Source organism: Eptesicus fuscus, chromosome 17, assembly GCF_027574615.1.
Source record: "Eptesicus fuscus isolate TK198812 chromosome 17, DD_ASM_mEF_20220401, whole genome shotgun sequence".
Taxonomy (NCBI): Eukaryota; Metazoa; Chordata; class Mammalia; order Chiroptera; family Vespertilionidae; genus Eptesicus; species Eptesicus fuscus.
In genome coordinates, this window is record NC_072489.1 from 5198510 (window position 1) to 5220975 (window position 22466).

Below are 22466 nucleotides of genomic sequence, written 5' to 3' on the forward strand. Positions count from 1 at the left end.
ACGGAGAGGGAGGGAGGGAGGGGTGGGGCTGGGGGAGGGAGGGAAAGAAGGGAGGGGCGGGAGGAGGAACAGGAGGAGAGGACAGGCGCGGCGGATCGCCGGCAGCCTGCAGGTTGGGAGCCGCGGGGACCCGACCACGTCGTCGGAGGCTCTGCCACCGACAGAGGCAGCAGCCCCCACCCTCGCTCTGCTGACGCGCCCCCAGATCCCTTCATCTCCCCTTCCGGCCCCCTGTGCTGCTCAGTGCGGCGAAGCGCGGCCGAGGAGAGCAGGTGAGAGGGCCGGGCTGGCGCGCGGGGCGCAGAGGGAGGCTCCGTCCGGAGCCGCGCCAGGACCACACGCCCGGGACCCTCGAGTCCTCCAGGTCCCGATCGGCCGCGGCGGTGGTGGGGCCGCCCGGAGACTGAGGGATTCCTCAGCTCTGGCGCTCACCCACCAGAGTGGGGGCAGGGGGCGGGGAGCAGGACGCTGAGACGTAGGGGACAGGGGCTTGGAGAGGCTTGGCCATCGGAGCTCCGGGCTCCACATGCAAGTTCCCGCTTCTCCTGGGCTCCATCTGCTGCGAGCCAAGGGCTGCCCCTTCGGTGCCAGTAGGAGGGTCTGCAGGTCTCACCCTGCCACCCCGAAGGACCCTCCAGCGCTCGCCTCTCCCATCCTGGAAGAGGCAGGAGGTGGGGAAAGGGCGACGGTAGCTATCGGGAGCCAGGTTGCAGGGGGCGGAGGGGGGGGGCGGGCGGGGAGTAGCTGGAGCGCAGGTGCCGGCAGAGCTGGGTTGGGTCCCTAGGGCAGAGCCGAGATCTCTGCGGGAAGCCTTTAGAAGCCTGGAGGGCACCAGACAGACACTATGCCCTCTAGACGCCCAAGCCAAGGAGGAGGAGCAGCAGGCTCAGGGCCCCCAGGAAACCATGCTGCTTTGACCTGTGAGCCTCTCTGAGACCAGGGGTCCCTGAGGTTTGGCTAGTAGATACCTTCCAGCTATGGTGCTGGCCCGGGGCCAGAGCAAGAGGAAGCATGGGCTGCACTGTCTTTAGAGCCTTTACCAACCTGACCTTCCCCTGTTGCCCCCTCAAAACCTTGCTGTGTTGGGGGTGAACTCTCACCTGGATACTGCTGCTTCCTGGGTAGGCAGGGGCAGCCCCTAAACTGCATGGTGCTGGCGGATTGGGGGACCACCTAGCCCGGAGCATGCTGGTGTAGTGCTCTGAGGACTCTCCGTTCTCTGCCCCGAGCTTCCAGGTGGCCCCGGGCTCCTCCATCGCTGTACCAGAGTCATCCATCCTCCTGGATGCTCTGTCCTTGGGTCAACTGTGCCCCTGCCCAGCCCCCACCTGGACTTGAACCTATGGTCGGGGTGCGGGGCAGGGGAGTTGGGAGAAATGGGTGAGTAGAAAGCATGGGGGTCTCTACAGGCTTACATTAGCTTAGAGGGATCTCTGAGGGTAGAGGTTGGGTCCTACTAGCCTTAAAACCTGGCCTTTGCTCCCCCTTGGTCTGGCTCACTTCTGCTGCCTCTTCAAAATTAATCTCCAGACTATTAGGTGGCCCCCAGGGGACGGGGCTGCCCAGCTTCCCTGGACCACCTCCCTTAGCGCTCCTATGCCACCTACACTGGGAACCTGCTGGCCAAAGACTGCCCAGGCCCAGTCCACCCCACGGCGCCAGGGCTTTGCATTCACTGAGGCATCACTCGTGCACGCAGGCGTTGCTTTCACTCAGCTTCCCACGTGCATCCTGCTCATGCACCTGCTAGGTCCCAGAGCTGAAGCACTGAGCATGCCGCCCTGGAAAAACTCGAAGCCTAGTGAGAAAGAGAGATTTTAACCTGCAAAGCACACATCTATTGGGCCCCACGCAAGAACAAAGCAAGTGCTCTGTCCATACCCCTCGTGGATCAGGAGTGGGCAAGCCCAGCCCTGCTCCCTCCCACACAGCCCGGGGGGAATCAGGTGGGCCCCGGTGACAGCAGTCTGATGGAGCAGGTACCAGCTGGAGGCTCACTTCACGCCCTGCCCTCTCTTATTTGGGGGCTCAGAGAGGACACTGTGCAGGGCAGCTGGTCTGGAGGCGAGGGGATTGGGGCCAGGCCAACAAGGAGACCCGTGTACACTACTGTCCAGCTGTGGCCTCCTCACAGGGTGTAGGTGGGTGGAGACTTCGGGAGGTGAAAGGCAGGTCTGTGGGGCTGTTATGTTGATGCCACTCTGCTTCAACAGATCTGCACTCTGTTTTCTCAGCCACAAGTCACGACGATGCCCATCCTGGAAAAAGCCCCCCAGAAGATGGCAGCAAAAACTCTCAGCAGTGAGGAGGAGCCGGTGAGTAACTTTTGGAGTTCTCTCACTTATCCCTACTCTCCCCACTCATGTGCCCTTGGCTTCCAGAATAGTCCTGAATGGGATTTGCCATCAGCACTTGCCTGATCCCGGCCCTCCCCTCTCCTGGGCAGGAGGCCCAGGCTGCATCCCTGCCTGAGCCCGTTGAGCAGCCTGGAGGGCTTGGCGGCTCTAGGAGCAGCTTTAAGGTGCCGCCACCTTTTGTGGCGGGGGTTTAGGATCTGAAGAAGGGGCTGATGCACAAATGAAAACACTAGAGAAGAAATATGAATTTAGAAGGCATGGGGGCCAGGTGGACACCTCTCTCTTTTGGAGAGGCACACTGAAACCTGGCCTTGTCCGCTTTTCATTCAGTTTTAGATACACATCTTGCCCTCAGTAAAGCACGGCAGTTAGCAGACAGACCATCTCTAAGGTCAATAAAGATCAGTAAAGATCGGTAAGGTTCAGTAAACATTTACGTTGAGGCTACTAGGTCAGGAAATTGCTTTGAGCCACCATTATCTCAACAGAACAATGGTGCTTGGCATTAGCCCTGCTAACACCCAAGGTCCACCGGCCTTCCGAGTTCCTTGATTCACTCTCATGATAGTATGGGCAGTGGGTGGCTTCCCGCATCAAGGGGAATGCTGATAGGCACACTCTCTAACCCCACAGTCTAGGGAGAGCCCTTGACTTGGGCCAGGTACTTTTATCTCCCAGGACTTCCCCAACCCCACGTTCCACTTCCAATGGCTCTGAGCCCAGGGGAGTTGCCTTAGGTAAGCCGTGCCACATCCAAGCCCTGGCTATTGCCACTCGTTCAGCCCTGGAGCTGCAGGCACCATCTTCCCACTGACTTGGGACAAGCCACCCTCCCTGGGAAGGGCTCCTCCCTCCCATCCCACTGACCTCCGGAGTGATAGAGCACATCTGATCCCCACCGTGTCGCACGTGTGTGTCCCTCTGCCACACTGGCTTCTTGACATCTCCTTGACAACCACACCACTCTCCACCCTCCACCCTCCCGTCCACCCCCGACCCCCGCTTCACTTGAAACCCTGATCAGAACTTCCTGGCTTCTCCCTGTGAAGTGGCTCCCCACATCGTCCTGTTTGCTGCTGCCGACACCTCTATTGCTGCTTCTGCTCCATGGCATGTCCCTCCCGTTGGACTGTGGCTGCCTTGTCTCTCACCGAGCCTGAGTCCAGCCCAGGGCCTGGCCCACATGAGCTGCCCAGGAAACGTGTATTGACCTGAGACCCCAGGGTCCAAAGGCCCTCATTAGTGCTAGTCCCTGCCGCTGTTCCCACTGTGGGCCAGAAGCCCATGGGCTTCTAGGAGGAGCCGCAAGGGGCTGAGACATCCAAGCAGAGATTTCCTGCCTAGCTCCTCTGTATATGTCACCAATTCTCCCATGACCCAGGCTGAGTCCCAGGGCACTGACAGGGCCTCAGGAAAGGGTGGCCTATTTTCAGCATGGGCGAAGGTCAGACATGCTGGCATCTTGGCGAGGCCACCAACTAGGCTGGGCTTTCTGTGGGTACTTACCCACTCACCCACCGCACAGACCCATGGCCCCAGTAGAAGGAAGAGGGAACCAGAGCAGCTGGGGGGCGGGGGAGGCCTGCACCTGGATCTCTGGAGTAGACTAGATAACCCGAAATGCTGTCCAGACCTGTCCTCAAGAGGTCCCAGGGTAGCAACAGCACAGAGCACCCGCAGCCTCCTCCCTCCCCCTAGGGCAGTGAGCTCTAGACACAGGGCCAGACAGGTGGAGGATCCCCATTCGTTCCTCAGTGCATGCTCAGTCCTATCTGCCCCCGGGCAGCCGTGGGGACTCCAGCCTGTGCAGCGGGCAGAGCAGAGTGGAGGAAAGCTTTCAACAGGCCCCTTCACTCCACCGCCTGCCTGGGGCAGAAGGTCACCGCCCCACCACCGTAGAGAGGAGAAACCCCTGAAAGAAGGCAGCCAACTTTGTAAAATTTAAGCGATAATGTGAAAATTTCTGGTTTTCAATTGTGGCCAGCTAAGTGAGGAAGGAAGGGGGTAGAAAAGAGAGCAAGGGAGACAGAAGAGAACAGCCGAGGAAGGAGCAGAATGAATATTGGATGAAGACTGATTTCAGGTCTCAGCTCTGCCACCAAATTGCTGGATGACCTATCATAGTGGGACTATCCACTCTCTGGGTCTAAGTTTCCTCATCTATCAACGAGGCTAAGCCATAACATGTGAGATCCCTGGTGAACACAGCTGGTAAACTGGGAAGCATGGGGCCCCCAGAGATTGAGATTCCTCTTGGGAATTCCTCTGGAAGGATCAGGACAGTAACATTGTAACATTTAATGATGTGCCTATTTGGGGCCAGTTGCTTCTCTCATTTCATTCTCTGCAGGCCCTCTCAGGTAGGAACTGTCATTTATGTCCTATCGATGAGGAAGCTGAGACTGAGAAAGATTAAGAGAGGAAGGACTTCCACCTCACCCCACCCCCGTACCCACATGGAGCAGAACCCCCTCTCTGGGTTTCATAACTGCAAGGGATTGAATAAGGAGCCCAGGGCATGAGTCACCTTCCCAGGAAACATCTGCAGAATTCTGGTCATTAGGACAAGCAATGAACGAGTCTCCCACGCTCTTCCACCTGTCCACAGCTCTCCATTAGAGTCAATTGGATCCTAGAGCTCCAGCTGGGAACAGTTCCTAAATTAAGAATGACCAGCAATCACTATCAATAACAGGACTATTTCATCTTAGACTCATTCACTATAGTGGATGGGTCTTGCACATCAATGATCTCTTATCCTATAAAGAGATGGAGGTTATTAACGCCATCTGGCAGGGGAGGAAACTGAGGCACAGAGATAGGGGTGATTTGTTTAAGATCAAACAGCTGGTCAGCAGCAGGGTCAGGGATGAATCCAGGTCTGTCTGGGATCACATCAAGGTCTTTTCCTCTGTACTTTTTTCCTTTGGGGTCAGAGCTGGGGTGTGGGAGAGAGCAAACAGGAACCTCCTAAGTTCACATTCCGCTGAGCTGAGCCCTGGAAACAGATGAGTCTCAGGATAGGGAGCAAGGATGGCAGCAGATGGAGACAGACCCTCGGCATCCACTTGGACAGGCCTGGCCGCACATGACAGGCACAGCAAGCACCTGTGACCCTCTTTCCCAGGAGCTGCCCAAACTCCCAGTGCCCCCCCTGCAGCAGACCCTGGCCACTTACCTGCGGTGCATGCAGCCCCTGGTGCCCAGGGAGCAGTTCCGGAGGAGTCAGGCCATCGTGCAGCAGTTTGGGGCCCCTGGTGGCCTGGGTGAGACCCTGCAGCAGAAGCTCCTGGAGCGGCAAGAGAAGACTGCCAACTGGGTAAGCATTGCTGGGAGAGGGCTGACTGGGGGGAGGGGGGGCAGGCAAGGGACCCATGGGGCAGGAGGCAGACTTGGAGACAGAGGGATTTGGGTGAGAGACAAGTAGGTGACAAAGACAGGGCAGATGGGGCACAGGGATGGGGGAGAGACGAGGAGAGCAAGGAGCAAGGGTGAGGAACAGACAAGATGTGGCATGTGAAGTAGGTATGGGGCGAGAGGGCTGGCAGTAGGGGAAAGGGATGGGGGACAGACAGGGTCGAGGATGGGGGCAGATGGGGACAAGTTTGAGCAACAATGGGTGACAGGGACGGGGCAGCAGAAGATATTGATGAGGTCAGGGAAGCAGAGAGTGTGAAAGGCAAGATGGGCCCTCCTAAGGAGGCAGGGGACATGGATGAAGCACCAGACACCAGGATGGGAACCTGGATGGGAGAGAGGAGAGAGTACAGGGCAAGGCTGAAGGGCAGGCTCGTGGGCTGCGAAACATGCATGGCCCTAGCACATAACTGGGTGCAGTGTATGCTTGTGGAATGAATGAATGAATGAATGAATGAATGAAGTGCATGATCCAGTGAAGTGTCCCGATTGGCCCTCAGGGCTGCCAGGATGCGATCAGTGCGCTCCACAGCCACAGGCAAGGTGCCCTTTCTGGGAGGGGTGTATGTGGCCCTTGAGGGTAATGGTTCCCCTTCCCTGCTCTCCCCGCAGGTGTCTGAGTACTGGCTGAACGACATGTATCTCAATAACCGCCTAGCCCTGCCTGTCAACTCCAGCCCAGCTGTGATCTTTCCCCGGCAGCACTTCCAGGACACCAATGACCAGCTCAGGTGAGGCCCCGTGCTCCCAGCTCACAGCTGGGGAGCTGCCTGAGGAAGGGTCCTGGCCCGGGCACCAGGAAGGAAAGGCTGAAGCTCGTGTCTTGGTGGAGCTTTCTGAGGCCAAGTGGCGCTGAGACAGGGGCCGTCCAGGCCATGAGGTCAGGAAGGAGGTTAGGTGAGGCTGCACCTGAGGAACAAACACAAGGTCTGCCTCCGATGCATTTATTTGGAGGACATGGGCGCCCAGGTGTCCTCATGGCAATCTTGACCTGGCTGAGGCCCTGGGAGAAGGTGGGTCCCCTCTGATCCTGCCAGTACTTGAGGCTGGGACTTGTCTGTGGGACACACTGCTCAGGTGATCTGAGAGGCCCCTGCAGCCACCAGCTCCAAACAGAGGCCCCGAAGGGTTGGCAAAGGTTTCTTCCCGCCAGCTGCCTTAGCCAGAGCCTGTGCCATCTGCTGCAATCTCACAGCTCACTGAGCCGCTGCAATGGCCTCTGGGCCCACTGATGACGATGGAGGGACCATTCACACAAGGGGCAGGACAAAGGATCTCCCTGCAGGAGTCACTGAGCTCCAAATCCAGTCTCTGGTTTTAAGACCTGAGTGGGATACAGTGTGGGACAGTTCAGGGGGAGGAAGAGAACAGAAGGCAGGGGCTCAGCTATGGTTGGGAGACCCCCAGCCCGTCCTTCCTCACCAAGACAAGTCCAAAGGTCTGGGAGCACCTTCCCGCTCCCCTGCATCCAGGGCCCCCCCTTGGCAAAAGGAAGTGAGTGGATGGATGAACAACTTCTGAGAACAGTTCTCAAAATCGCACCGGAGCGGGCATTTTCCTCCTGATGCAATTAAGCCGGGCTCGTTATCCGTGAACAGTAAAGGTGACACCATTCCGTGGTATGGTTCTCTGGTGTGTTTTCCTTCCGCACCCACTTCCTTTTCATGAGCACGTAGGGGACCAAATTACTGACTTTCCCCAGGAGACTGAATTGCCCAAAACTCAGGGTGCTGGCCCAGGCCAGCCCAGCATGAGCCTTTCCTGGGCAGAACCCCTGCTCTTCAGCCCTTTCCGGAGGCTCTGTGGCCTCTCCTGGCTTCCTCTCCCTCTTCCTTCGCCTCCTCATTCACTTTCTAGTTTCCTCTCCTCCCCGAAGTTCTTTCCAGGGCACCATTTTTAATCCACAGTGTGTGAAGTACTGACAGCATAGAGGTGGGTAGTGGGCAGCAGGTAGCCCATCTTATTAGGGAACCACTAAGACCTGGCATCTGGTGGGTGGTCACTGAGTTTGGGAGAGATAGAAAGAGGGAGGGGGAAAGGGAAGGAAGGATGTGGGGAGAAAGAAAGAAGGAAGGAAAGAAGGAGCAAGGGAGAGAGAGGGGGAGGTTGGAGACAGAGAGGGAGCATGGGCCCCGGAGAGGAGAGGCTAAGGCTTCATCTCTCTCTGCAGGTTTGCCGCCAACCTCATCTCGGGAGTGCTCAGCTACAAGACCATGCTGGACAGGTAGGACTGGGCGCAGCCTGCGAAAGGCAGTGCCTTCTGATTCTCCTCTCTCCCGGCCACAACAGACAAGGAGCTCTAGAGGGCAGTGACCTTGACATTTGTCAGCTCTGTGTTCCTGGCTCCTGTCAGAGTAGGTGGGACCACACCCACCCCAGCATCAGGATGACCTTTACCCCAGCTGGCCCAACCACCAATAGTTCCTTTTCCTGGTGTAAGCACTATCCTACCTGGATCCCTTTAAAATGTCCCCTTCCTCCATACCTTATATGTACACACGAGCATGTGTACCAGGAAATGGAGCGCACACATGAGAAGGGGGAGAAGGGAGAGTTGTAGGAGCAAGACAGGTGAGTCAGCCTTGCCACCTCACCTGAGGACTGCTTGAAGAGTGGTTCTCCTCAGTCCAAGCCTGTTTACTTGGCTTCAACCCCACTTTCCTTTCTGCCTCAATCAAGCAACCTGTGATGTTTGTAAATATTATGAAATGTTTGTAAAACATTACAAAAATTAATTAGTAAAAAATGGTACCAAGTATGAGATCACTTTTTGTTAATTAATGTCTTATTTTATTTTTAAATTACAGTTTACATTCAATATTATTTTGTATTAGTTTCAAGTGTAAAGATGAGTGTTTAGACAATCATATACTTTACAAAGTGTTGCTCCTGATATTTCCAGTAGCCAACTGGTTCCATATATAGTTATTACAATATTACATCCCCGTGACTATTTTGAACTACCAAGCTGTACTTTTCAATCCCTTCACCCTTTCACCCAGTTCCCCAACACACCCCTCTCCTTTGACAACTATCAGTCTACTGTCTGCATCTATGAGTCTGTTTCTGTTTTGTTTATTCATTTCTACTGCTGTTTAGATTCCACATATAGCTGAAATAATATACTCTTTGTTTTTCTCTGATTGACTTATTTCACTTAGCATAATACTCTCTAGGTCCAACCATGCTGTAGCAAATGGTAAGATTACATTCTTCTTCATGGTAGAGTAAAATTCCATTGTATGTATGTACCAACACTTTTTAATCCATTTGTCTATTGATGGGCACTTGGGTTGCTTCCATATCTTGGCAATTATACATATGCTTCAATGAACATGGGGGTGCATATATTCATTTGAATTAGTGTTTTGAGTTTCTTCAGATATATTCCCAGAAGTAGTATGATGAGGTCATAAGGCAGTTAAGCTTTTAATTTTTCAAGGAATTTCCGTATTGTTTTTTTATAATGGCTGTACCAATTTTAAATCCCAGTAACAGTGAAAAAAGTTTCCCTTTTCTCCACATTCACATCAACACTTTTTTGTTGTTGATTAATTGATGATAACCTTTCTGACAGCTGTGAAGTGATATCTCACTGTGGTTTTAATTTACATTTCTCTGATGATTAGTGATGTTAAGCATCTTTTTTTTTATAAATATATTTTATTAATTTTTTTACAGAGAGGAAGGGAGAGGGATAGAGAGCTAGAAACATCGATGAGAGAGAAACATCGATCAGCTGCCTCCTGCACACCCCCTACTGGGGATGTGCCCGCAACCAAGGTACATGCCCTTGACCGGAATCGAACCTGGGACCTTTCAGTCCGCAGACCGATGCTCTATCCACTGAGCCAAACCGGTTTCGGCTAAGCATCTTTTCATATGTCTATAGGCCATCTGTATGTCCTCTTTGGAGAAGTATCTATTTAGGTCCTTCACCCATTTTTAAAACGGATTGTTTGTTTTTTTGGTGTTGAGTTGTATATTCTCTTTATACATTTTGGATATTAACCCCTTATGAGATGTAGGCAAATACGTTCTCCATTCAGTGAGTTATCTTCATTTTGTTGATGGCTTCCTTTGCTGTGCAAAAACTTTTTAGTTTGAGATAGTCCCATTTGTTTATTTTTTCTTTTGTTTCCTTTGCTCAAGGAGATATATATGAAAAAAGTATTGCTACAAGAAATACCCAAGATTTTACTGCCTATCTTTTCTTCTAGGATTTTAATGGTTTCGAGTCTTACACTGAAGTCTAATCCATTTTAAGTTTATTACTGTATATGGTGTAAGAAAGTGGTCTAGTTTCATTTTTTTTTTTGCATATATCTTGTTCAATTTTTTTCAACATTATTTATTTAATAGACTGTCTTTAACCCATTATATATTCTTGCCTCCTTTGTCATGTATTAATTGACCATATGGGCATGGGTTTATTTTTGAGATCTTTATTCTGTTCCATTGATCTAGATGTCTGTTTTTATGCCAATACCATGCTGTTGTGATTACTTTGGCATTGTAGTTAGTTTGATATGAGGTAGAGTGATTCCTTCAACTTTGTTCTTCTTTCTCAAGATTGCTGTGGCTATGTGGGGTCTTTTGTGATTCAATATAAATTTTAGGGTTATTTGTTCTAGTTCTGTGAAATATTCCTATTTTAATAGGAATTGTGTTGAATCTATGGATTGCTTTGGGTAGTATGGACATTTTTACAATGTTATTTCTTTTTTAATCCATGAGCATGGTGTATGCTTGGTTTTATTTTTATTTTTTCTTCAGTGTTTTATAATTTTCCAAGTATAAATTTACCTCCTTGGCTAATTTATTCCTACATATTTTATTTTATTTGATATGATTGTAAGTGGGATTGTTTTCTTAGTTTCCCTTTCTGATAGTTCATTTTAAAAATATATATATTTTATTGATTTTTTACAGAGAGGAAGGGAGAGGGATAGAGAGTTAGAAACATTGAGGAGAGAGAAACATCCATGAGAAACATCCCCTACAGGGGATGTACCCACAAACAAGGTACATGCCTTTGACCAGAATCGAACCTGGGACCCTTCAGTCCGCAGGCCGATGCTCTATCCACGGAGCCAAACCGGTCAGGGCTGATAGTTCATTTTTGATATATAAAAATGCAACCAGCCGAGACCGGTTTGGCTCAGTGGATAGAGCGTCGGCCTGTGGACTGAGGGGTCCCGGGTTCGATTCCGGTCAAGGGCATGTACCTTGGTTGCGGGCACATCCCCAGTGGGGGGTGTGCGGGAGGCGGCTGGTCGATGTTTCTCTCTCATCGATGTTTCTAACTTTCTATCCCTCTCTCTTCCTCACCGTAATAAATCAATAAAATAAAAAAAAAATAAAATAAAATAAAAAAATAAAAATGCAACCAATTTTTGAATATTTATTTTGTATCCTGCTTCTTTACTGAATTCATATATTAGTTTTAGTAGTTTTTGGTGGAGTCATTAGGGTTTTCTATATACAGTATTATATCATCTGCAAATAATGACAATTTTACTTCTTCCTTTCTAATTTGAATGCCTTTTATTTATTTTTTCTTGTCAGATTGCTGTGACTAGGACTTCCAATACTATGTTAAATAAGAATGGTGAAAGCAGACATCCTTGTCTTGAGCTCAAATTTAAGCTAAACACTTGTAATTTTTGCCTGTTGTGTATATGATTGTTGGCTGTGGGTTTGTCACATATGGCCTTTATTATGTTGTGGTGTGTTCCCTCTGTTAGAAATAAGGTGAGTCCCCAAATTCAGGAGTCCTGGTAGAACACAAAGCATACTGGGGAGCCAGGCAGCAAGGCAAACATCTTTACTCCTGCAGGAGGGTGCATAGCACATGGTCTGGGAGCACACGCACACTGAGCAGGCTGTCTGCTCAGCTTTTTAATTCTGACGCTCATGACCTGCCCTTCACTATCGATTGGAGTTCAGGCGCACAGTCTTTCACCATTGGCTAATTCAAAGAAAGGGGTTGACCTTTGTCGTTTCAAGATGGCAGCCCCCAGGGAACTGCAAGTCATGTGGCAAGATGGCAGCTGCCAAGTAACGTGAGCCAACATGGCAGCTGTCTAAACTATTCTTTGACAGAAAAGATCACTTGTTTATTCTCACACCTCTATTCCCACTATCCTGAGAGTTTTTATCATAAACTAGGGGCCTGGTGCACGAAATTCTTGCACTGGGGGTTGGGGGTCCCTCTCACATACTGGGAGCCCTCAGGGGATGTCCTACTGATGGCTTAGGCCCGCTCTTCATAGGGAGCAGGCCTAAGCCGCAGTCTGGCCTCCCTTTGTGAGAGACAACCAGGCTGATCAGGGAAAGGCACCAGCCCCATCACCCCGCTGCTGGAGCCACTGCCAGTCACCGCAGCCACCAAGGTGTTTTCATCAACACGGACTCCAGTCCCTTCACCAAGAAAAAATGACAACTTTCTTTAGGCATTTTCAAGATGTGTCTTTCATAGACTATGACATTTCTTTTTTTTTTTCTTTTTAAGTAAATCTTTATTGTTCAAATTATTACAATTGTTTCTCCTCCCCCCCCCCATATCTCCCCTCCACCCAGTTCCCACCCTTCCCTCTGCCCTTACCTTCCCCCTCACTATCTTTATCCATAGGTATATAATTTTGTCCAGTCTCTTCCCATACCCCCCACACAGACACCCTCTTCCCCCTGAGAATTATCAATCCACTCTCATTCTATGCCCCTGATTCTATTATGTTCATCAGTCTATTCTATTCTTTAGATTTTAATTCACTTGACTTTTAGATTCACTTGTTGATAGGTATGTATTTGTTGTTCATAATTTTTTTTAATATATTTTATTGATTTTTTACAGAGAGGAAGAGAGAGGGATAGAGAGTTAGAAACATCGATGAGAGAGAAACATCGATCAGCTGCCTCTTGCACACCCCCTACTGGGGATGTGCCCGCAACCAAGGTACATGCCCTTGACCGGAATCGAACCTGGGACCCTTGAGTCCGCAGGTTGACGCTCTATCCACTGAGCCAAACCGGTTTCGGCTGTTGTTCATAATTTTTATCTTTACTTTTTTCTTCTTTTTCCTCCTTTTAAATAATACCTTTCAGCATTTCATGTAATACTGGTTTGGTGGTGATGAATTCCTTTAGCTTTTTCTTATCTGTGAAGCTCTTTATCCGCCCTTCAATTCTGAATGATAACTTTGCTGGGTAGAGTAGTCTTGGTTGTAGGTTCTTGCTATTCATCACTGAATATTTCTTGCCATTCCCGTCTGGCCTGCATAATTTCTGTTGAGAAATCAGCTGATAATTGTATGGGTGCTCCCTTGTAAGTAACTAACTGTTTTTCTCTTGCTGCTTGTAAGATTCTCTCTTTGTCTTTTGCCCTTGGCATTTTAATTATGATGTGTCTTGGTGTGGTCCTCTTTGGATTCCTTTTGTTTGGGGTTCTGTGAGCTTCCTGTAGTTGTAAGTCTATTTCTTTTACCAGGTGGGGGAAGTTTTCGGTCATTATTTCTTCAAATAGGTTTTCAGCGTCTTGCTCTCTCTCTTCTTCTGGCACCCCCAAAATTCGGATGCTGGTACGCTTGAAGTTGTCCCAGAGGCTTCTTACACTATTTTCTACTTTCTGAATTCTCGTCTCTTCTTGCTTTTCTGGAGGCGTGTCCTTTGCCTCTATGTATTCCAAATCTTTGACTTGATTCTTGCGTTCCTCTAGTCTGCTGCTGGGTCTCTGTATAATATTTTTTATTTCAGTCAGTGTATGTTTCATTTCTAGTTGGACCTTTTTCATATCCTCGAGGGTCTCATTAAATTTATCGGCTTTTTCATGAAATTCTTGAAAAACCTTATAACCGTGGTTTTGAACTCTATGTCCAGTCATTTGTTCTCCTCCATTTCTTTTGTTTGGGATCTGTTTCCTTGCCTCCTCATTTTCGCTGCTTCCCTGAGTTGGTTGGGTAGCTTTGTGTCCTATTGTGTCCTATTGGTTCAACGGTCAGCCTCCCAGTTACCTGAGGTGGACGCTCTTGGTGCACCCCTTGTTAGACTGTGTGTACAGCCTTGTTGTAGTTAAGTTTTGATTGTTGTTGGTGTCACTGGGAGGAATTGACCTCCAGGCCAATTGGCTGTGAGGATCTGCTGTGTCTCAGCCCTTCCTCGTTTGTTCTTTCTTTTTCCTTCTTAGTTGTAAATCTATTATTCAGCCAGCTTTCCCGTGGTTCTGGGTGGTAGACACGTCTTTTAGTTGTATTTTTGAAATTGTTGTACACGGCGCAGTTTAGTTGTTTAACTTTGCCGCCATCTTCTGTTTGTCTCTCTCTTTTTTTTTTATCCTCACCTGGGTATATGTTTCCATTGACTTTTAGAGAATGTGAAAGAGAAAGGGAAAGACAAAGAGAAAAATCAAAGTGAGAGGAATATTTTGATTGGTTGCCTCCTGCATGAGCCCTGACCTGGGCCCCAGCCAGGGAGGAGCCTGCAACTTAGGTACATGCCCTTGATCAGAATCTAACCTGGACTCTGCGGTTGGCAAACCTAGGCATTATCCACTGAGCCAAACCATGTAGGGCAGGTTATGACATTTCTTAGCCCTCCAGCAGTGGGCCTTCATTTTCTTTCTCAGGAGTGTGGTGGAAAAGCCCTAGATCACCTTTTTGGATTCTTATACCCAAGTTACTAAGAATATTACCAGTGGCATACAGGGAGCTTAGCCAATGAGCGGTCAGAAAAGGTGTTTCCTCTGTAGTTCACACCTATCTCCTCAGATCTTGGGCTCCGCCCCTGCCAAGGCCTAAAGCCTCCAGCCCTTGGCAGGGGACCCCCAGCTGGCTCCATCGTCAGGCTCCGCCCCTGGCCAAGGCCTCAAGCCTCTGTCTGAGGCTCGGGCCCTGGGCAGGGACCCCCAGCTGGCTCCACCCCAGCCAAGGCCGCAAGCCTCTGTTTGAGGCTCGGGCCCTGGGAAGGGACCCCCAGCTGGCTCTGATCACCTGCAGGGACCCCCAGCTGGCTCAATCACCCAGCTCCACCCCCAGCCAAGGCTGCAAGCCTCTGGCCGAGGCTTGGGCTCTGGGCAGGGACCCCCAGCTGGCTCCGATCGCCTGTAGGGGGACCCCAGCTGGCTCCAATCTTCCCTTCTGATCTTCGGCTCCAATCGCCCAGTTCTGAACATGGTCGCTCTCCGAGGCTGCAGCCATCTTGATTGGGTGTATTTGCATATTTGCTTTCTGATGGGCTGGTGGGCGTGGCTGGTGGGCGTGGCTTGTGAGTGTAGTGGCGTGATGATTTGCATATTACTCTATTATTAGATAGGATGGGTGCTGGACTTCATTAAATGTTTTATTCTGCATCTATTGACATGGTCATATGGTTTATTCTTCATTTTGTTTATGTGGTATATCACATTTATTGGTTTGCATATATTGTACCAACCTTGCATCCCTAGAATAAATTCTATTTAATCATGGTATATAATATTTTTAATGTATTGCTGGATCTGGTTTGCTAATATTTTGTTGAGGATTTCACTATCTATGTTCATTAGGGATATTGGCCTATAATTTTCTTTTTAATCCTCACCTGAGGATATTTTTCCATTGATTTTTAGAGAGAGTGGAAGAGAGAGGGAAAGACAGAGGGAAATATCAATGTGAGAGAAACACATGGATTGGTTGCCTCCTATACAAACCTCAAGGAGCCTGCAACCGAGGTACATGCCCTTGACCGGAATCAAACCCAGGACCCTTCAGTCTGTAAGCCAGCACTCTGTCCACTGAGCCAAACCGGCTAGGGCTGGTCTATAATTTTCTTTCTTTGTAGTGTCCTTATCTGGTTTTGGAATTAGGAGAGTGTTGGCCTTGTGAAATGAGTTTGGAAGCCTTCCCTCCTCTGGATTTCTTTGGGATCATTTGAGAAGGTTAGGTGTTGTTTCTTCTTTGAGTGTTTGGTACAGTTCACCTGTGAAGCCGTCCATCTGGTCCAGGACTCAGGTTTGTTGGAAGTGTGTGATTCCTGCTTCAATTTTATTAGTTGTAATTGTCTATTCAGATTTTCTGATTCTTCCTGATTCCGTTTTGGAAGATTGTATGTTTATGGGAATTTACCCATTTCTTCCACTTTGTCCAGTTGGTTGACATATACTAGTAGTTGTTCATACTATTTTCTTATAATCCTTTGTGTTTCTGTGATGTCAGTTGTTACTTCTTGGTTTTCATTTCTGATTTTATTTATTTGGGCCCTCTATCTTTTTTCCTTGATGAGTCTGATTAAAGGTTTGTCAATCTTGTTTATCTTTTCAAAGAACCAGCTCTCAGTTTCATTGAGAACCTTAAAGATTCCACCAAAACATTATTATTAACTGATTAATAAATTCAGTTAAATAACAGAAAGCAAAATAAATATTCAGAAATCAGTTGCATTGTTTTGTATTTTTTAGGTTGTATTTCATATATTTCCACTCTGATTTTTATTATTTTATTTCTCTACTGTCTTTGGGCTTTTTTCCTAGTTCTTTTAGGTATAAGGTTTGGTTGTTTATTTTAGATTTTTTTCCTGTTGTTCTGAGATAGGCCTGTAATGCTATGATTTTTCCTCTTATGTAGGTTTGCTTTTGCTGTGTCCCTTAGATTTTGTGTTGTTGTGTTCCAATTTTCATTTGTTTTAAGGTATTTTTTTTATTTCTTCTTTGATCTAATTGTTAACTCATTCATTGTTTAGTAACATGTTATTTAACCTCCATGTGTTGTGTGTTTTTCAGTTTTTTTCTTATAATTGATTTCTCATTTCAAAACATTGTGGTCAGAGAAGATGTCTGACATGATCTATCAATTTATTGACTTGTTTTGTGTCCAAACATGCGATGAGACCACTTTTATTATTAGATGCAAAGACATAAGATTCCTGCTACAAATGTTTATGTAAGCGCCCCCTGTTGTGGGTTGGTCTTTACAGTTCAGTTCAATACTCACACTGGGAGCAGCAGGGTGGTGGGACACCCACCCAGTCACCCTGATTGGCCCCAGCTCTTCTCAGGGCTGCCTCTTACCCTCAGGGCTCAGCTCACATATCCCGTCATCAGCAAGACTGTCCCTGGCCACACCTCCTTGTTACCCTAGCTCACTACCCGAAACCCTCCCATTTACCAGTTTGCTGCTTGTTATCTGTGCCCCACTGACATATTCCAGGACCTGCACCCCATTAGAACAGGAAACTCATCTCTTGTTTGCGACTATATCTTCCCAGATCCCAGAATGGTGCCTAGCACAAAGGAGTGCTCAATAACATTTGTTGTCTGAAAGGTTAGAGGGAAGGAAGGGGAGAGAAACATGGGGGAAGAAAGAGAAGGAGGAGGAGGAGGAAGAGGGAAAGGGAGGGAGGAAGGACACAAGACATGCTGAGACCACAGGGAAAAGAGAATATTCTGCCTTGAACTCAGAGGAGGCTTCTAGAAGAGGTGATGGACTAGAAGGGGTTTTCTAAACAAATTAGCTGAGCACAAGGTGGGGGTGAAAGCATGCTAAGCAAAGATTAGCATAAGCAAAGGCAAAGGGGGCTAAAACGGTAAGATCTGCACTGAAGCGCATGAGGCAGGGATGAGGGAGACTAATGAAGGTGCGGGAAATCCCTGAGGATCTTCTTGGCCATGGAAATGGGCATTTCACTACCTTAAAAAGTGGAGGTTTAAGCTCTTTGACTGCCATCAGAGTGCGGTTCTCACTTCTGTGCCCCACTTTGCCTAATCAAGTTGCAGTAGAACCAATTCTGACTTCCTGCCTCGCTCCCCACTCTCCCCCTCCAGTCACTGCATCCCCACTGACTGTGCCAAGGGCCAGCTGTCAGGGCAGCAGCTCTGTATGAAGCAATACTATGGCCTCTTCTCTTCCTACCGCCTCCCTGGCCACATCCAGGACACGCTGGTGGCACAGAAGAGCAGTGTCATGCCTGAGCCGGAGCACATCATTGTGGCCTGCTGCAACCAGGTAAGCGGCCCCCGCTGCGGCAGCCTCTTGGGCCCGGGGAGGACACATGTGTGCTCAGGCATTCCTGCTTTTCCAAGGGTGCTCACCCCCTCCCAGATCCACACACTGAGCTGGGGCAGAGTGGCCCCAATGTGGGAACTCCGCATTCCCTGTCAGTTCCATTTCTCTCCACTGGTTGGATTTTCAGAATGAGGAGAGTCATCGATTAAGAACACTTTCAGTGGGCTCCCATTCCAGCCTGACCCTCCAGGTCAGGTCAAAGAGTTGCCTGGATAATGGACTCAGGGTCATTAGTGAGATCCTGCAAGGCCCCAGACCCTCCACTTGCAGTGACCAAGGCCATGACCTTCCCAGAAACTATACAGAGACAGACAGCTTTGCAGATTGTTGGGATCTCCTTGCCTTTTTATCTGCACTCACTAGTATGTTTGAGATCTATCCCTATAGCTGAATATGGAACTAGTTCGTTCTTTTTAACTGCTGGCTAGGCATGCACTGGACAAGTACATACATTTTACTTAGCCATCTCCTGCTGGAGACATTTAGGTTCTCTCTCCCATTTTGTTGCTGCAAAACTGCTCATATGTACGTTCCCATATACATGATAAGAACAGGGGAAGAGAGAGCATGGGGGAGCAGGGCACAAGGGTATATGTTTCTCTAAGCTTTAGGCTAAAATGTGTATTTATAAGAGCAATTGCTGAGTCATACGGTATGCACATTTTTAGTTTTAATAGACACTGTCCCCCAACAATGGTTGTGCCAATTTATACTCAATTCCCCATAAATGTAGTGCTTTTATAAGAACTAAGAACCACAAAAGCAAGGGTTCATTTAGCTAAGTTTAATGTGAACTTCTTTGAATTGAAGCAGCTTGGTGTCCAGCACAGTTAACAAAGTTGAGGTGGTCCCCAAATTGTTACTACTCTGAGCCATGACTACATGGGAACCTTGGGCCTGAACATCTCCGTCCATCCTCAGATCTGAAGGTTCAGTGAAGGCCTGGCACCTGGCCCGGCTGCCGTGAGTGATGTGTTTGACCTGTTTCCCCACAGTTCTTTGTCTTGGATGTTGTCATTAATTTCCGCCGTCTCAGTGAGGGGGATCTGTTCACTCAGTTGAGAAAGATAGTCAAAATGGCTTCCAACGAGGATGAACGCTTGCCTCCAATCGGCCTGCTGACATCAGACGGGAGGAGCCAATGGGCTGAGGCCAGGACAGTCCTCGTGAAAGGTCAGCCGCAGTGCCCAGCGCATCGCCACGCCCATCTCATCCTCACGTCCATTGGCTTTCCCTCCTCCAGGGTTGGGAACCATGCCTCATCCCCATCTGCCATCGCACTGGAGCTGAGGCCTCCCTCCAACTCTGGACCCCGTGGCAAGTCTTGCTGTCAGCTGAGGTTCCTTGATGCTGAAGGCACCTTTGCTACCCTCTTATTTCATCTGACCATGCTCCAGCTCTGGGTGACACCGGCTAGCCCTGGAATCCTGGGATGTCTGGGAACACTGGGGCTGGAAGATTTTGAGCTGGAGGAAGGCTGGCAGCAATTAAGCAGTTGTGTTTTGCTTGTTGGCAGGGGTGATTCTCATTTGAGAGGTCTGAGTTGCTGGGAGAGCCATCAGATGAGGATTTGGGATGGAGCCCACCTCTGGGAGGGTGGTTGGCTGCCTTCTTTATATGAACTTTTGGTCCTAAACTTTTCATCGTTAAGCTGAGAGTTTCCAAGCACCCCTATAAGAAATCCAGTTATAGTCTTAACATTTTAAAATCATCCTTCTGGAAACTACTTTTCAAATCCAAAGCCAGCTCTATTCCCGGAACTGGGAGAGCCTTCCTTTCTTGCCCATGTTAGAGACTCCTGGATGAGAGGTGAGACGTCCATAGCCTCCATCTGCCCCTCAGGTTTTCATTTGGCCAGGTGTCTATCTAGACTCCCCAAGTGTCTGCAAGCTGAGGACTTGTGCTAGGCCCAGGGAGTGTAAGAGATAGAGAGGATGAAGTGCCCTCCAGCCCACTAGATAAGAACAGGGGACTAGAGGACATGGGGGAGCAGGTTCAAATACACAGTAATGCGATATCTACCCACATAAGGTAACAGAGACAGCAGTGCCGAATAAGTGCGTCAGGACTTCAGAGCAGGAAGGGAGCCCTTCTAATTGGGAAGCTTTCAAAAGGCTTTGTTGGAAGAGGCGGAAGTTGTGCAAATCCCTGTGACATGAGTGAGAGCTGCAGGAGGGATGGGTGGCATACAGGCTGGCAGACTGGGGTGGGCAAAGCGGACTGCCCATCAGGGACATCTGCCCTGCCCAGTACCATGAGGAGAGCAGAGGGCTGGCAAAGTGGCCATGCTGACCGTACTGGGTAGAGTGAGGAAGTAGTGGGCCTGGCTCTCTGGCAACAGGCACTGCATTTTCTGGTTCCCTCCCTAGAACGTTCGTCCCCCAGGACTGTCTGGCTCTTTGCACTATCCAGAGCGCAGCTCAGCTTCAACACCTCAGGTCTTCTTTGAACATTTCTCCCCAATTATATTCTGTCCATTGGTCCTGTTTTCTCCTCTTGATTGCATTTTTCACTCCCCAAAGTCAGCTTTCCATTTGCTTAATTCCTGCTGATTATCTGCTGCCCTCCCCCAGTCAATAAGGTCCAAGAGAACAGGGGCCTGGTCTGTTTGCTTCAACTTTGAACCTGCTGTGCCAAGTACAGTAAGGGCCCAGTTGTATTTGTTAAATAAAACAATGAAGGGTTATTAGGAATACTGGGGCCCAGACTTACTTCCCACTTACCAATGAACTATTCTTTCATTCAATTATTGGGCACCTGTGAATGCTTGGTTCTAAATCGGGATTGCACAGGCCACAGGGAAGTTTGAGAGCTGAGCCTGTTCTCATGAACCTAGCCGCCAAATTGGAGAATTAATAACATCATTTGAAAGTGAGTTCATTCCCTCAGTAGACCATGGTCTAATCAAATCCCACTCTTCTCCCCTCTGGGGACAGTGACAGGCATCAAAATAATCACTTTTGCTTCCAGTACGGTTTCCACTTTATTAGCAGGCCAGGCCAAGCCATCTCCCTGCAGGACTGCCAGGGATTGCCTGGAGGTCTCAGTGCTTGGGCTGCCCTAATCGGAATTAATTTGTTAATGGCACTTGATCTGGTTTTCTGAATGGAAGTACTGTTTCTGTGGGAAGCGTGACAGAAAGGAGGGGGCACACACGCCTTGCCTTTGGAAATTCAATTAATCCAGTTAGCACTGACTGTGTCATCTGTGTGGCAGGAAACCATTTCTTCCCAGAGCCCTCTTCTCTGAAGCAGCCTTTTCCCACAAAAGGCAAATGGGGAAACCATTTAGAAAACCATTTAGTTTCAGTGTAAAAGTAAAAGATTATGACAGCTTGGGTAGGATTAAGAGGGAGGATGGAAAGACATGGGTGGGGTCTAGATATGTTTCAAAGTAGAAGAAGAAGGATAAAAGAAGTGAGAAGTGTTTCCAGGTCTTTTATTTGAGCAACTGAATAGATGGTGGTTCTATTCGCTGAGGTGGGAATCGGGTTGAGACAGTGGCTATGAAATGGAGAAGTCCTTTCCAAGTATGTCAGGTCTGAGATGCCTTGAGTCATCTAAGTGGAGACATCAAATTAGATCTATGTGTCTGGAACTCAAGAGAGAGGTCAACATGGAGATATAAATTTGAGAGCCATCAGCACGTAAGTGATATTTAGTCATGGACCTGAGTGAGATCATCTAGAAGCAGAAGAATGGGGCCTCAGAGGTCAGATAGAGAAAGATGCTGAGGGCATTGTGAAAGCAGCCCTGAAATCAAGAGAAAACCAGATGAGTCACAAAGATCCAAGATGGAAGGAAGAAGTGGCCAGCCACACCGAATGCTGCAGAGAGCTCAAGGAAGCGTCACCAGTGACCTTCACAAAGGCCAGACTGGAGTAGTGGGAAGAATGATGGCCATATGCTGATGGGAGTGATCCAACAGCAGGAGGAAATTGTGTTTGAGGTCAATGAGTAGAATTAGTAAGCGTGGAGGACTCTTTTCAGACATTATGGGATTAAAAGGAGCAGAAAAATGCGGGAGTTGCTGGAAGAGGGTTGGGGTCAAGGGAAGTGTTTTTATTAGTAAATGCAAGGGCATGGTAGTATGTATACAAATACATGGACATAATCCCATAGGAGAATTGTTAATGAGGAGAGAGGAGATAAATAAAGGGGTAAAGTTATTGCAAAGAAAGAAGGAGATGGAACCCAGATAACAGAGGCCTTTGTTTGGTGCCAGGAAAATGGAGACCAGAGTTCCATCAGACTGTGCTGTGGTAGTGGAAGTATGAGGAGGTTTCCAACTGGTGACTTCTGGTCTCAGATTAGCAGGGCATGGCCATGAGCTGAGTGGCAGAGGATGGTATTCTGAAGACGAAAGAGAATGCATGAGTCCTAACCAGCTTGGCTCAGTGGATGGAGCATTAGCCATGGACTGAAGGGTCCTAGGTTTGATTTGGGTAAAGAGCATGAATCTCAGTTGCAGGCTCAATTCGTGGCCCTGATCAGGGCGCATGTGAGAGACAACCAATCAATGTGTATCTCCCACATCAATGTCTCTCTATCTCTCACCCTCCCTTCCATTCTCTCTAAAAGTCAATGGAAAATATCCTCAGGTGAGGAGAGAGAGAGAGAGAGAGAGAGAGAGAGAGAGAGAGAGAGAGAGAATGCAT

The 22466-nt window shown here is 48.8% G+C and overlaps 1 protein-coding gene across 1 annotated transcript in view; it reads left to right on the forward strand.

The window, feature by feature from the left end:
* The first annotated feature begins 214 nt into the window (after positions 1-214).
* The window catches only part of CHAT (choline O-acetyltransferase), a 53735-nt gene continuing 31483 nt past the window's right edge, over positions 215-22466 (forward strand). The window contains exons 1-7 of the mRNA XM_008149086.3: positions 215-272; positions 2235-2315; positions 5485-5676; positions 6387-6505; positions 7945-7998; positions 17569-17749; positions 18805-18982. Coding sequence (XP_008147308.2) covers positions 2250-2315; positions 5485-5676; positions 6387-6505; positions 7945-7998; positions 17569-17749; positions 18805-18982 — 790 coding nt within the window. The 5' untranslated portion in view covers positions 215-272; positions 2235-2249. The remainder of the gene's footprint in view (positions 273-2234; positions 2316-5484; positions 5677-6386; positions 6506-7944; positions 7999-17568; positions 17750-18804; positions 18983-22466) is intronic.